Source organism: Cyrtonyx montezumae, unplaced genomic scaffold, assembly GCF_038088225.1.
Source record: "Cyrtonyx montezumae isolate F1298 unplaced genomic scaffold, pur_monq_1.0 scaffold_31, whole genome shotgun sequence".
Taxonomy (NCBI): Eukaryota; Metazoa; Chordata; class Aves; order Galliformes; family Odontophoridae; genus Cyrtonyx; species Cyrtonyx montezumae.
Window position 1 is genome coordinate 5915168 of NW_027072036.1, and position 13729 is coordinate 5928896.

A 13729-nucleotide genomic window follows, 5' to 3' on the forward strand; every position below is an offset into this window, starting at 1 on the left:
TGTGGTATACAGCTCCAGCGTTGACTGAATGTACAAAATATTGCTCATATGAAAATGTGTGTATAAATGTGGCTTTACAGTGTTGCACTCTGAGGATGACTGCTTAACTTTTTGTAAGCAGTGTTGCACTTCTGTTCAATTCTCTTTCTGATGACACCTCTGGCAATTTAACTTAATAAAAGATTCTGTTAAAACCTAAGGAATTTTGGCCTGATAAATATTCTTGCTTTATCATTAATCAGTTTTAAATATCTTGAAGTTAAGACAGTAATTGTTTGTAACCATAGGTACTACGTGCATCCAAATAACTGTGGTTTTTAGTGCTATATTTGTAAATGAAATGCACCTTGTTACAACTGATGCTTGGGGCTGCAGTACCACTGAGGCAGGCAAATTAACATGAGGTTCAAGTATTTACTTAAAATTGCTGGCTTTACGTGGCTTTTACAAGTTGTTAGCGTTTATTATTTCAGAGCAGAGCTTGAAAATGTGATCCAAGTAGAGCATGAAGGTGTGGAAAGTTCAGGAGGGGAAGGCGGGATCTGCCAAATCACAACAGAAGTGCTGTGACTGAGGGTGTGTGTGACCCATGGTTTCCCTCTGTTAATGCCTCATCCAAGAGTTACTGTGTGGCAGAAGAGGATGTTAAGTGATGGCATAAAAACAGCTAACTGGTGTGGAGATCTGTACAGCTTTTGTGGAGGAGTGCAAAGGTGCAGTACCACGTTCCAGAGAGGGGCACAGCCTCGTGGGCTGTGGGTCAGGACCGAGTGGGGTCTCGGTGGGTGGAGAAGGAACAGAGTTGAGTAAGGGCTCAGACCGCAGCCAGGAGAGGGGAAGGGTGCTAAGGTTTAACCCGCTGTTGTCGAAATCAGCACTGGATCTGCAGAATCCCTTCTCAGGTTTGACCACTTCTCTGCTTTCCTGCGAGGGAAAGGACCAGCTGAAGATTACTACTTTCTGCTCTTTTCTCTATCCAAACTTCAGAAGAGAGCGTTTAAACCGCAGAAACGGCTATATTTTTGCCAAAGCGCGGGCTGTTCCGTGTCAGGGACGTTCGTTCTGTAACCCGGCGGACGCTCCTGCACAAATCCATCCGCTTACGAGCCTCAGGGACCGCCCGACTGCCAGCGACCCGCCCCCAGGCTCTTCCCCTCACTCAGCGCCGGGGGAGTGGGGATAGCGCATGCGCAGCGTCACCCCCTCCATCCGGGTCATCACCCCCTCCTCCTCCCCACCTCGCCGAGGCAAAGTGGGATGAGGGGCTGGGCACGCAGGCGCGCTTGTGCCGCGCCGCTCCCCGCCCGCAGCGGTCGTTCCGCACGTTGCCGGCGAGGAGCGGGGGGGCTCCGGCTGCCGCCCCTCTCTAGGCGCCCCACCTCGCTGCTGAGGGGATCCTCGCCGAGCAGTCGCTGCGCTCCCGCTGCGTCGCACGTCCGTACTGAGGTGCGGGAAAGCGCGGCCGGGTCGGGTCGGGTCGGGGGTAAGCGGCTCCTGAGCGATCCGCTTCCGTCCCCGCGTGGCTGTGTGTGGCTGTGTGTGTGTGTGTGCCTGGAATGTGCGGCGCTGCCGCCCTCCGTCACCGTCGCTGCTCGCAGTGTAGGAGCTGAAGTGCGGTCCGCCCTGGGGTATCCCACAGAGGATATGGGCGGTGGGGCTGCGGGTGACGGGACCGGGGTTGCCTTTGGTGCGCCCCACGGTCGAGTGAGCGCAGCGCTGCGCCGGGGACGCTTGAACAGAGCGATGCTCAGCTGTCCTCCCGCGCGGGATGGCCCTGCTGGCCTTGTCGCTTTCTGCCTCGTCCGTTTAATGCTTCTCAGGATATTGTTTCTATCAGTACTTAACTAACGGTGGTACACTGGTGTTACTGGTCTTAACCCATCCCAGGAGACCTCTTCCACGTGCTCAGTTACTTTTGTGTAACCACTGGGATGGAGTTGGATGAAACTGGCTTTAATCTTGTGGGTTTATAGTTAAAAATGAGACTGGCAGCACGTTCCTTTGTAGAAGTGATGATTTTCATAGTTCAGAGTCCTCTATGGAAACTTCTCAGGTTTGCTTTCCCTCTTGCAATAAAAGCTGTGCTGCAAAACATGCAGAACTATTGCACTTGTTGCTGAGATGTTTAATTAACTTGTATAATGGTTTCTCTACAAGCTGTGTGCAGGCAGTGAAGGGGATAACTGCTTTCTCTCCTTTGTGTCAATAACGTGTGAGATTCTGCTCTCATTATCTGAAGGGAACATGATGACTTCTCTGGTAAAACTCAGTATTTGTTACTTCCTGAAAGAAACAATAGTCTCCCTTGCAGCAGTGGGGATGCTCAGGCAGTTCCAGCATTGTTCAGACATCTCATTTGAGACTTGCTTTCATCAGACAGGGCAAAAAAACCTCACAGCACAGTATTTTGTTGCCGTAATTGAGTACATTTTTGTAATGGCAGGCCCTTACCAGGAGCTCTGGAACAGAGTGCTCCGTTGTGTATATGATGCTCAGAGAAAATATGAAGCCCTGGAGTGACAGCCAGTCTGACTTGTACAGCAGCGACCAAGAAGAAGAAGAACAGATGATCTTTGGAGAAAATGAAGATGATTTGGAAGAGATTATGGATTTAAGTGACTTACCCACCTCACTGTTTGCTTGCAGCGTGCACGAAGCAGTGTTTGAGGTACAAGAGGAAAAGGTAAGGTGAAGTGAAATGTATCCAGATTTGACACTGCAAGAATAGAGATGGTGGGAGATGTTCTATGTGGTACTGCTGTGTACTGTGCTTGAGGGGGAGGAAATGAGCCACCCAAGTTATTTACTAGTGAGCTCAGATCAAGAATTCCCAAGATGAGGTAGTAACGCAATTTTCAGGCATTTGAAATAGCTAATAGTGGTGAAAGGGCTTGTCCTACAGTAAGGCTCTTTGGATTCTTCTTTTCATGCAAAGTACCAAATCCAGAGGAGGATTTAAGTAAAATCTGAAGGCAAATGTCTGTGTTTTGCTTCAAGGCAAGGATTCTAGTAAAGACTATTTATTGTAAATTCTCAGAATGCATGTTCTTGAACTAAAATAACTTCTTGAAAGTGACTTAAGACTTTATAATAAATTTTCTCTGGGCTGCTAACCTTTGTATTGAGTCAGATCTGCATGTGCCCTTTGCATACAAGAGCATCAGAAATGCTTATCTATAGCACATGAGTGTTTGAGGAAAAAACTGAAAAAGGCAAGGTGGTGCTTTCCTTCCTGCATGCATCTGTAACTCACAGATGACTGAACTGTTCCAGTTTCTGCGTTCTTCAAAGCCTCTTGTGAGTGGTTCACACTCCAGTTGGGTCAGTGGTCGTTACCACCTCTGGAAGAAGGCAGTGAAAGCAGCAGCTGATCGATTGAACATTAAGTCATGCACTGGACTAATTCACGTCTGCTACAGAGACAGCAGTGCCCCATTAATTCATTATCTGTTATAGAAAGTATGCACTGGGAACACTACCTTGCTAAATTAAATTGAGTGTCTGCCAAGGATTTGTCACTTTATAGGCACATTTCCTTTCTCTGTGAAGGTATTCCCACAGTCTGTCTGAGCATCTCAGGTTTGTATAGGGCAATGTGTTCTTCTCTAGTGGTACCAGAGTAATTAGATACTCCATGAAGCCATTGGTGGATGTAACCACTTCTGGTTAATTTCAAGCGTAATTTGGGAAATAGTGATTGTGCTAGATTGTAGTTCTGTGTTTGTTCATTACCAAATTTGGTCAGAATGCAGAAGGAATGGATTTTCTGATTTCATGAAGACCTTGAGATGCAGAAGAAAGCCTACAGCTTGCAGAAGAAAAATTGCTAAATAATTCTAAAACTAATGTGGGTGTCATCTGGAGAGTTTATTTTGTCCTAATTAAAATGGAAGTCAATGGCCACCTTATCCTGTAAGTATTATTACAGGAGTCAACAGGATTTGTGTAAAGAGTCTTTTGAAGCTAAACAAGTAGGTATTGTCTTTTTCTTAGAAAGAGTTCTTAAAAGTTGTTTTTCTCTGCTTATTTGTTCACGTAGAGCTCTGTGAGTAACTGAATGTTATCAAAGCACAGTAGATAAAATTGAAGATAGCTCGTTTGTGTTCTTCTGCTGATCTGAATCTGACTTTTTACAGTGAGTGAGAATACCTGCGTTTAGACAGGGGAAGAAATCTGCAAATTAGGTCTTTCAAAAGGAACTAGTGAATTAAAAGAAGTTGAACCTTTAACAGTGCAATTATTAATCACTGAGGAAATTGAACATAAGGTTTCTAATTCAGTAATATTTTTTTATTTTTTCTTTTTGCAAAAAAAACCAGTATTTACTAATAATAAGTCTTTCTTTTCTAGAGCAATCTCATTAATTCTGCTACTTTTTTTTTTTAAGTTTCCTTTAGCACTCTGTGTTTTATTTTATCTGACATAAAAATGAGCTGATTTGCGTAGTGTTTTCAGGGATGTTCAGGTGAAAGTCAGGTGCGATTGTACAGCTGTTTTTGTTGACCTCTACGGTTTTGGGTAACTGTCACTGAGGTGGCAGTTTGTGAGAGCTACAGGGGCTTCTACACATCAGTGTACTCCTGGAATTTAAATAGTGAGCTAGAGCAGGCAGAGAGAAGTATGGAAGAAGCAGGTTTAGAAGGGTGTTGAGGAAATGCATGAGATTTGGGAGTGGAAAGCAAAAATGTTCATGTTGTGTTTGGAGAATCTTTGTACTTCATCTCTAGGAAAGATTTGAAGCACTTTTCACGATCTATGATAATCAAGTTACATTCCAGTTATTTAAAAGCTTTAGAAGAGTGAGGATAAACTTCAGTAATCCAGAGGCAGCAGCAAGAGCACGGATAGAACTGCATGAAACTGACTTCAATGGAAAAAAGCTGAAGCTATATTTTGCACAGGTATTATGGAACGCTAACTTGTTCTGCATGTGTCCCTGTTTCTCCCTTGCTTCAAGTCTGACAAGTTTCATTCAGCCATTAACCTCTTATTCTTCTACACAAGCATGTATTAACTTCTCACTGACAGCTGCATTGTCAGCACATACTGGTTTCTTAACCTGCATTGCTTATCTGAAGTGTTACGTCAAGAGAAATGATAAAACTGTGCTATTAAGTTTAAATCTAGACTGGATTAAGCATTGTTAATACAGAGAAAGCTGTATGTTACTGGGGAAGCAAACTAAATTAGAAAGAAATATTTGTGGTTTTATTCTGCATCTCCTGGCCTTTGTCTTCAGATACAGGTGTCCAGTGAAGTAGGAGACAAGTCCTACCTTCTTCCTCCACAGCCTGTTAAACAGTTCCTGATATCACCACCTGCATCTCCCCCAGTTGGATGGAAACAGAGTGAAGATGCAACTCCGCTAATAAACTATGACCTCCTTTGTGCTGTCTCCAAGTTGGGACCAGGTGGGATATTTATCTGCTTTTGTTATATTCTTCAACTTCAGAAGTACTTATCCAGGGCATTTATCTACTTTTCGGTGAGAAGAACCAAGTCTCTCTTAGATGAGGTTACTCAGTTGAATAAAGTGAGCTGTCACTGTTTACTTCATTCTGTAACTGACTGAAATTATAACACGGAACTGGACTGGGTGGCACTGGCTCTGTCACCCATTTGTTGAATTTTATTGTCATCTTAGTATTGAACAACAAACAAGAAGAGGAATGAGATGTTCAATCTCTTGCAGGTTGGTGGCTACAGTTGTTAAGGATGCTAATGTGGACTTTCTGTTGCATCATCAACATTTTTAATGGGTCTTACTCAGAACAGTGCTGTTTGTTTTCCCTGAAAGGAAAGTTTATCTTTCACACATAGAACCTGATGTGCTTTGCTGTGTAACCTGTTGAATTGGCTTCAGTGCTCAGGAGGGGGAGGGAGCTGCCTGCAGTCCTAAGAGGAGGATACATATTCTGACAAAAGGTACAGAGAAGGGAGATACTTTCTTGTCCTCTCTGAAAGCCACTGCTGGGTACAGTAACAATGTAACCTCATAGGGAATAGGGAGGATTAAATGTTTTCCAGCGCATTTTTAGTTTTCCTTTTAGAAATGTCCTACAAATGTGTAGCGCAAAAGATGTCACTTAAAAATTTGTATGCTGCTTGTCATTTGGTTGTGTTACTGCAGCTGTTAAGGAGATTTTGAGATGAAGTATCTTAACACTGTTCCTTGAGGACATTCTTAGCATTATCTTTGTTCGCTGCTCCGCAGGGGAGAAGTATGAGCTTCATGCAGGAACAGAATCAACTCCTAGTGTCGTTGTCCATGTCTGTGAAAGTGAGACAGAAGAAGAAGATGAAATAAAAAATCCTAAACAGAAGATCATGCAGACAAGGCGTCCAGAACCACCTGCAACAATACTTAACGAATCAAAAGCATTTGAGTGTACACTGGAGGTAAGGGGTACTATGCACTGTTAAACTGTGCGTTGCTCAGGATGCTGTGAAAACCAGACATTTAGTACATGCCTGTAGTCCTGCTATATGTTGTATATAGCAATAACAGATTTTACTTGTAGTTGTCTCTCATGTTTGAGATTTTGGATGCCAACATTCTCCAAAGCACTTTAATTCTAAGGACTAGTCTCCCAAGCATAGCAAATCCACCTGACTTGCAGTAGTGAAAATAGGAAGTTTAGTTTTATTGAAAACGTTACCCTTCTCTTTATACTGTATAGTGTGGTGTACCCAGTGCTAAAATAATATTTTTCTGTCACTATTGGATTTGAAGAAGTTATACAAATAACTGTTATAAACTGATCCATGCTGGTACAGCGGCTTCCAGTTACTTAAATGCAATTGAAGTATGGTCTTTGTGCTAAAATGCCTCCCCAGTTAGTAATCTGAGCTGGAGGTTCGTACTTGCTTTTCTCAGATACGTTTTTTTAATTTGACATGAGACACAAATACATGTATGGAACTAAATTCGAGGAGTTCTGCTGGTTACACAGAAGAGTACAGGAGGAAGAACCACAGAGCACTGTAAGACAGACCCTGGGTCTGTCTCCAACACTACTGCTACTATCTGATGGTACAGTGATGGCTACAACAGTTTGCGCTGACATCTGTTTAAGAGTGGACTACAGTATGCAGAGTGAAACAGGGATTCAGCTACTGAACGTGTTTTCTTATCCTCTCTAGAAGTATGGTAATGTTTGTCCCTCTCCAGTCCTACAAGTGGCCTCCCTTTATAAAGAAAGCTAAGTGACTGTTAGGACTGATAGAGCATCTGCTGCTTTAGAGACAAGGATGCATTTTTTTAAATACAGACCTTTGATTCTGTAAATTCATATTAAGCATTTCAATAGGAGGAAAATATGCCTCCTTGTGTGACATATGCTCCTATGCTTTTATGCTATTTTATAACCAACCTTTTTTAGTCTACACAGATTCTTCTTTTATCTATTATGAAAAACAACAAAAAACAAACAAAAAAACAACAAAGAAAACCACAACAACCCCAGACTAAACAAGCCAGGCTGCTTATATGCGTATATAGAAACCATTCAGAAATTGGACTTTTTCAAATTGTTTTAGTGTATTCTATGTGAAGTAGAACTTTCCAAAGTGTTTTCACTTGGTTGATGACAGAAGTAATAACTGTCATGAATCTGCATGGGCACAGTAGTTTTCAGGTCCATACTGTGCCAATTTCGATCCTGTCCTGCCACTGGCTTGCAGTTGCAAGGTGGGATGCTGCAGGCGGGTCCTTGATCCAGAGGCAGGAGTGTTTACGAGAAAGGCAGGAAAATGCATTTTGTTCAACTTGCCTGCAAAGGTACTGATATTTATGTATTTCTTCAAATGTTCAAATCACTTCAACTTCTGTCTTGCTGTTCTTCATTACAAAAATGTAAGAGTTGTATTGTCCATGAACTTGTGTATTTTAAAATTCCAGAAGTCCATTTTGGATTCTCTGGTCTTCACATTTTGTCAGTTGTTTGATTTCTACCCCACTGTAACAGATGATTCAGAGAAAACGTTCCAAAACCATTTTATAAAGGCAAAGGGAGTGAGTGATGTTGTCTGTGTATCTCGTGTAAAGTAGCACCTTGCATACCAACATCTTTTCTTGTGTAAAGAGGCTTAAAATAAAAAGGAAAACCACATGAATGGTTCTCTACTGTTAACTGTATTTCATATTGGCCCAAGTTTGCCATGTTTTCTGACAGTGTTTATATTTGTTCAACTGAGTGAGCAGTGAAGATAGATTCCCTTGGGAATCATTTCCCTCACAGTGGGGGTTTGACAACAACTTAGACAGCAAATATAGTAAGGGAGAGTATGGGCTCTGTTTGGGCTGCAGTTAGTGCTGTAATAAAAAAAAAAACACAACACAAAAACAGTTTTTCAGAAAACTACAAAAAGCCATTTCCACAGATGTGGCCTCATGAGGGCAGAGCAAAGGGGGCCAGTCACCCTGTCCTTGCTGGCCAGCTATCTTCTGATGGAGTCCTGGATACCATTGGCTTTCTGAGCTGCAAGCAGTTGGTTAATGTTCAGTTTTACATCCACAAGAACCATCAGGTCCTTCACATTTTGTTACCATTAAATTTTCTCAGTAGGATGAGTTTGGTGCAGAAATATTTAAAAACACTGTAACTGACGCTGGCAAAAAAAAAAAAAAAAGCATAACCACACCAATTTGAGCATTTTTTACACTCAAGAGCACTTAATACAGGTTTCTTGGGATCGAAGTTTTGCTTGGTTTTCCTTGCTTTTTCTCCCTTCCCCCCCCCCCCCCCCCCCAACTCCGAACTTTGCAGGGCACTGGAATGGAAAGGTGAAAACACACCAGGCACTGTGTTGCAGGACCGTATTAACGCAAAGAATTTTTTCCACGGTCTCTGCTGCCACCTAGTGGCCACTCCACGCCCGATGATATAAACTGCCACACACCATAGACTAAAGCTGCGGTCCCCTTGGCAGCACGGCGCATGCGCAAAAAACGCAAAAGCAGAGAATGTACGATCTGACCGCTCTATGCAGCGAATGCGCTAAATATCGCGATTAGTCGTACGAACGGTACTGCGCATGCGCACAAATTCGTACAAAAATATTCGTACTGCTGCGTCCCCTAAGGTGCCGGCGAGCAGCCCGTTTGTGGACCGTTAGCTGAACATTATTTCCTTGCTCCCCGTTTAGGATTCCGCCGCTTTTTTTCGCCGCTTTTGTGCTGATCGCGATTCCGATCCGGGAAGCGGCCATTTTCATTCGGTTCCACCCCTATGCACGCCGCCGGCACCCGATTGGCTCGGCTCTGCACGTGAGCGCCAGGAGCCCGCCCCGGCCGCGCGCACGCGCTGTACCGCGGTGCTCAGTACTGCCGCCGAGTGGGCAGAATTTGGTACTGCAGTCAGTGAGCAAAAAAAAAAAGCGCACGCGCGCGGAAACAGCGATACTGCGCATGTGCAATACCGCCGTGGTACTCAGTACCGCCGCCGCGTGGGAAGAATTCGGTACTGCAGGCACTGACCAGAAAAAAAAAAAAAGACAGCACATGCCCGCGGAAACAACGGAATCCCCACCAATACCCCAACATAGACCCCAATGCCACAGCCTTAAATCACCAGAGTGTCACCCCCAAGAATGTCATGCTATAATCTTACCTAGCATCTCTCCTTGAATTAACACTTAACAGTTTACATAGTGTAAGTACGCTATTACTTTTGGACCCTTGAAACAACAAATTGCCAGCATGGAGGGAACAGGAACAAAGCAGTGGTGGATGCGACAGGCAGTGCCAGCAGGGCGTCCCCTGCCCCAAAGGGCACTGTGCCCCTCCCCCACCGCTGCCTCTCTCCAGCTGTGCTTCTCCCCAGGGTCTGCAGGGTTTGTTCCATTGCTGCACCGCATCTGCGTGGCCAGTGCAGGACACGGAGCCCAAGTGGAACTCCTGTTCGCACAACAGCTCTTGGTGTGGTGCCCAGCACCGCCCCAACAGTGTCACCCCGAAATGTCGCCCACTGTTGCCCCGATTCCCCCCTCAGTGGTTCTCCAACATCACTCCCCGCTCGACCCCACCATCCACACCTCACCCCAAATCAATGCCCCCAGTAACGTTCCCAGCATCCCTCTCCTGGTGCCCCCCCAGTGTCACTTCCCAACATCACCCCAATGTCACTGCGTCACTCGGGGGTGTCCCAGCAGCGTCACCCCACAACACTCCGTGCTGTTAAACATCAGTGGTACCCCAACATCTCTGCACCACTTCACTCTCCAATGTCCCCCCAATATCACCTCAGTACCATCCCTCAGTGTCACCCATCAGTGCCACCCCCACAACAGCCGTGAGCATTACACCACCACCGTCACTCCTTAATGCCACCCCACTGTACCCCAACATCACCCCCTACATCCCAACATCACCCCAGAGTCACATCCACAGAACGTCCCTCCAACCACCGAGTGATACCGCAACACCTCCCCCCAACAACACCAGCAACAGCATCTCCCCCCCAACAACAACACCAGCAACAGCATCTCCCCCCAACAACAACACCAGCAACAGCATCTCCCCCCAACAACAACAGCATCTCCCCCCAACAACAACACCAGCAACAGCATCTCCCCCCAACAACAACAGCAGAAACAGCATCTCCCCCCCAACAACAACACCAGCAACAGCATCTCCCCCCAACAACAACACCAGCAACAACATCTTCCCCCCAACCACAACACCAACAACAGCATCTCCCCCCCAACAACAACACCAACAACAGCATCTCCCCCCCAACAACAACACCAACAACAGTATCTCCCCCCAACAACAACACCAACAACAGCATCTCCCCCCAACAACAACACCAGCAACAGCATCTCCCCCCCAACAACAACACCAGCAACAGCATCTGCCCCCCAACAACAAAAGAAGCAACAGCATCTCCCCCCAACAACAACAGCAGCAACAGCATCTCCCCCCAACAACAACACCAGCAACAGCATCTCCCCCCAACCAACACCAGGAACAGCATCTACCCCCCTCCCCTTGGTCTCCCACCCCCACCGTCACCCCCACCTCCATGTCTTCTCTCAGTGTGACTCCCTGATCTCACCCCCAGTGATACCCCAACACCTCCCCAGTGACAGCAAACAATGTCACCCAACAGCGTCATCTTCCAGCATCACCCCAGTGTCACTCCTTGACTTCAGCCCCCACTGATACCCCAATGTAACTCCCCAATGTCACTGCTGTGTGTCACCCCTCAACACAGTCACCCCACATCTCCCCTCGATGTGACCCATAGCAGTCCCACAGTGCCCCATCGCTTTATGACCCCCGGGAGGCGGCAAAGCGCCGGAAAGCAGAGAGCAGAACCCGGCAGCGGGGGGTGGGACAGGCAGTGCCAGCAGGGCGTCCCCTGCCCCAAAGGGCACTGTGCCCCTCCCCCACCGCTGCCTCTCTCCAGCTGTGCTTCTCCCCAGGGTCTGCAGGGTTTGTTCCATTGCTGCTCCGCATCTGCGTGGCCAGCGCAGGACACGGAGCCCAAGTGGAACTCCTGCTCGCACAACAGGTCTTGGTGTGGTGCCCAACACAGCCCCAACAGCGGCACCCCGAAACGTCGCCCACTGTTACCCCGATTTCCCCCTCAGTGGTTCTCCAACATCACTCCCCGCTCGACCCCACCATCCACACCTCACCCCAAATCAGTGCCCCCAGTAACGTTCCCAGCATCCCTCTCCTGGTGCCCCCCCAGTGTCACTTCCCAACATCACCCCAATGTCACTGCGTCACTCGGGGGTGTCCCAGCAGCGTCACCCCCACATCACTCCGTGCTGTTAAACATCAGTGGTACCCCAACATCTCCGCACCACTTCACTCTCCAATGTCCCCCGAATATCACCTCAGTACCATCCCTCAGTGTCACCCATCAGTGCCACCCCCCCGACAACAACACCACCAACAGCATCTCCCCCCAAAAAACAACAGCAACAGCATCTCCCCCCAACAACAGCAGCAACAGCATCTCCCCCCCAACAAGAACACCAGCAACAGCATCTCCCCCCCAACAACAACACCAGCAACAGCATCTCCCCCCCAACAAGAACACTAGCAACAGCATCTCCCCCCAAACAACAACACCAACAACAGCATCTCCCCCCCAACAACACCAGCAACAGCATCTCCCCCCCAACAACACCAGCAACAGCATCTCCCCCCCAACAACACCAGCAACAGCATCTCCCCCCCAACAACAACAGCAGTAACAGCATCTCCCCCCCAACAACAACACCAGCCACAGCATCTCCCCCCCAACAACAACACCAGCAACAGCATCTCCCCCCCAACAACAACACCAGCAACAGCATCTCCCCCCAACAACAGCAGCAACAGCATCTCCCCCCCAACAACAACACCAACAACAGCATCTCCCCCCATAAACAACTCCAGCAACAGCATCTCCCCCCCAACAACAACACCAACAACAGCATCTCCCCCCAACAACAACTCCAGCAACAGCATCTCCCCCCAACAACAACACCAGCAACAGCATCTCCCCCCAACAACAACACCAGCAACAGCATCTGCCCCCCAACAACAACAGCAGCAACAGCATCTCCCCCCAACAACAACAGCAGCAACAGCATCTCCCCCCAACAACAACAGCAGCAGCAACAGCATCTCCCCCCCAACAACAACAGCAGCAACATACTTTCCCCCCCAACAACAACAGCAGCAACAGCATCTCCCCCCCAACAACAACAGCAGCAACAGCATCTCCCCCCCAACAACAACGCCAGCAACAGCATCTCCCCCCCAACAACAACACCAGCAACAGCATCTCCCGCCCAACAACAACAGCGGCAACAGCATCTCCCCCCAACAACAACACTAGCAACAGCATCTCCCCCAACAACAACAGCAGCAACAGCATCTCCCCCAACAACAACAGCAGCAACAGCATCTACCGCCCCCAACAGCACCAGCAACAGCATCTCCCCCCAACAACAACACCAGAAACAGCATCTCCCCCCAACAACAACACCAGCAACAGCATCTCCCCCCAACAACAACACCAGCAACAGCATCTCCCCCAACAACAACACCAGCAACAGCATCTCCCCCCCTCCACTTGGTCTCCCACCCCCACCGTCAGCCCCACCTCCATGTCTTCTCTTAGTGTGACTCCCTGATCTCACCCCCAGTGATACCCCAACACCTCCCCAGTGACAGCAAACAATGTCCCCCAACAGCGTCATCTTCCAGCATCACCCCAGTGTCACTCCTTGACTTCAGCCCCCACTGAATCCCCAACGTAACTCCCCAATGTCACTGCTGTGTGTCACCCCTCAACACAGTCACCCCACATCTCCCCTCGATGTGACCCATAGCAGTCCCACAGTGCCCCATTAGTTTATGACCCCTGGGAGGCGGCAAAGCGCCGGAAAGCAGAGAGCAGAACCCGGCAGCGGGGGGTGGGACAGGCAGTGCCAGCAGGGCGTCCCCTGCCCCAAAGGGCACTGTGCCCCTCCCCCACCGCTGCCTCTCTCCAGGGTGCTTCTCCCCAGGGTCTGCAGGGTTTGTTCCATTGCTGCACCGCATCTGCGTGGCCAGCGCAGGACACGGAGCCCAAGTGGAACTCCTGCTCGCACAACAGCTCTTGGTGTGGTGCCCAGCACCGCCCCAACAGCGGCACCCTGAAACGTCGCCCACTGTTACCCCGATTTCCCCCTCAGTGGTTCTCCAACATCACTCCCAGCACGACCCCACCATCCACACCTCACC

General features: G+C 47.9%; 1 protein-coding gene across 3 annotated transcripts; it reads left to right on the forward strand.

Annotated features, from left to right (window-relative positions):
* The first annotated feature begins 1248 nt into the window (after window positions 1–1248).
* On the forward strand, window positions 1249–6462 carry RCAN3 (RCAN family member 3). Of its 3 annotated transcripts, none has more exons than XM_065744767.1 (5): window positions 1249–1446; window positions 2444–2683; window positions 4728–4901; window positions 5240–5411; window positions 6215–6462. In XM_065744767.1, the coding sequence occupies exons 1-5, from the start codon at window positions 1258–1260 to the stop codon at window positions 6421–6423; spliced, it is 984 nt and encodes a 327-aa protein (XP_065600839.1). In that variant the 5' UTR covers window positions 1249–1257; the 3' UTR covers window positions 6424–6462. The 3 variants fall into 3 exon arrangements, with proteins under 3 accessions (XP_065600839.1, XP_065600840.1, XP_065600842.1); XM_065744770.1 differs by having other exon boundaries at window positions 1361–1446; window positions 2542–2683; XM_065744768.1 differs by lacking the exon at window positions 4728–4901.
* The last annotated feature ends 7267 nt before the right edge of the window (window positions 6463–13729 follow it).

Excerpts from the sequence above, each read along its gene's own strand:
- RCAN3 (XM_065744767.1), top strand. The coding sequence starts at position 1,258 with ATGAGGGGCTGGGCACGCAGGCGCGCTTGTGCCGCGCCGCTCCCCGCC. Across the intron at positions 1,447-2,443 it reads CGTCGCACGTCCGTACTGAG|GCCCTTACCAGGAGCTCTGG; the intron begins GTGCGGGAAAGC and ends TTGTAATGGCAG. Across the intron at positions 5,412-6,214 it reads TGTCTCCAAGTTGGGACCAG|GGGAGAAGTATGAGCTTCAT; the intron begins GTGGGATATTTA and ends GCTGCTCCGCAG.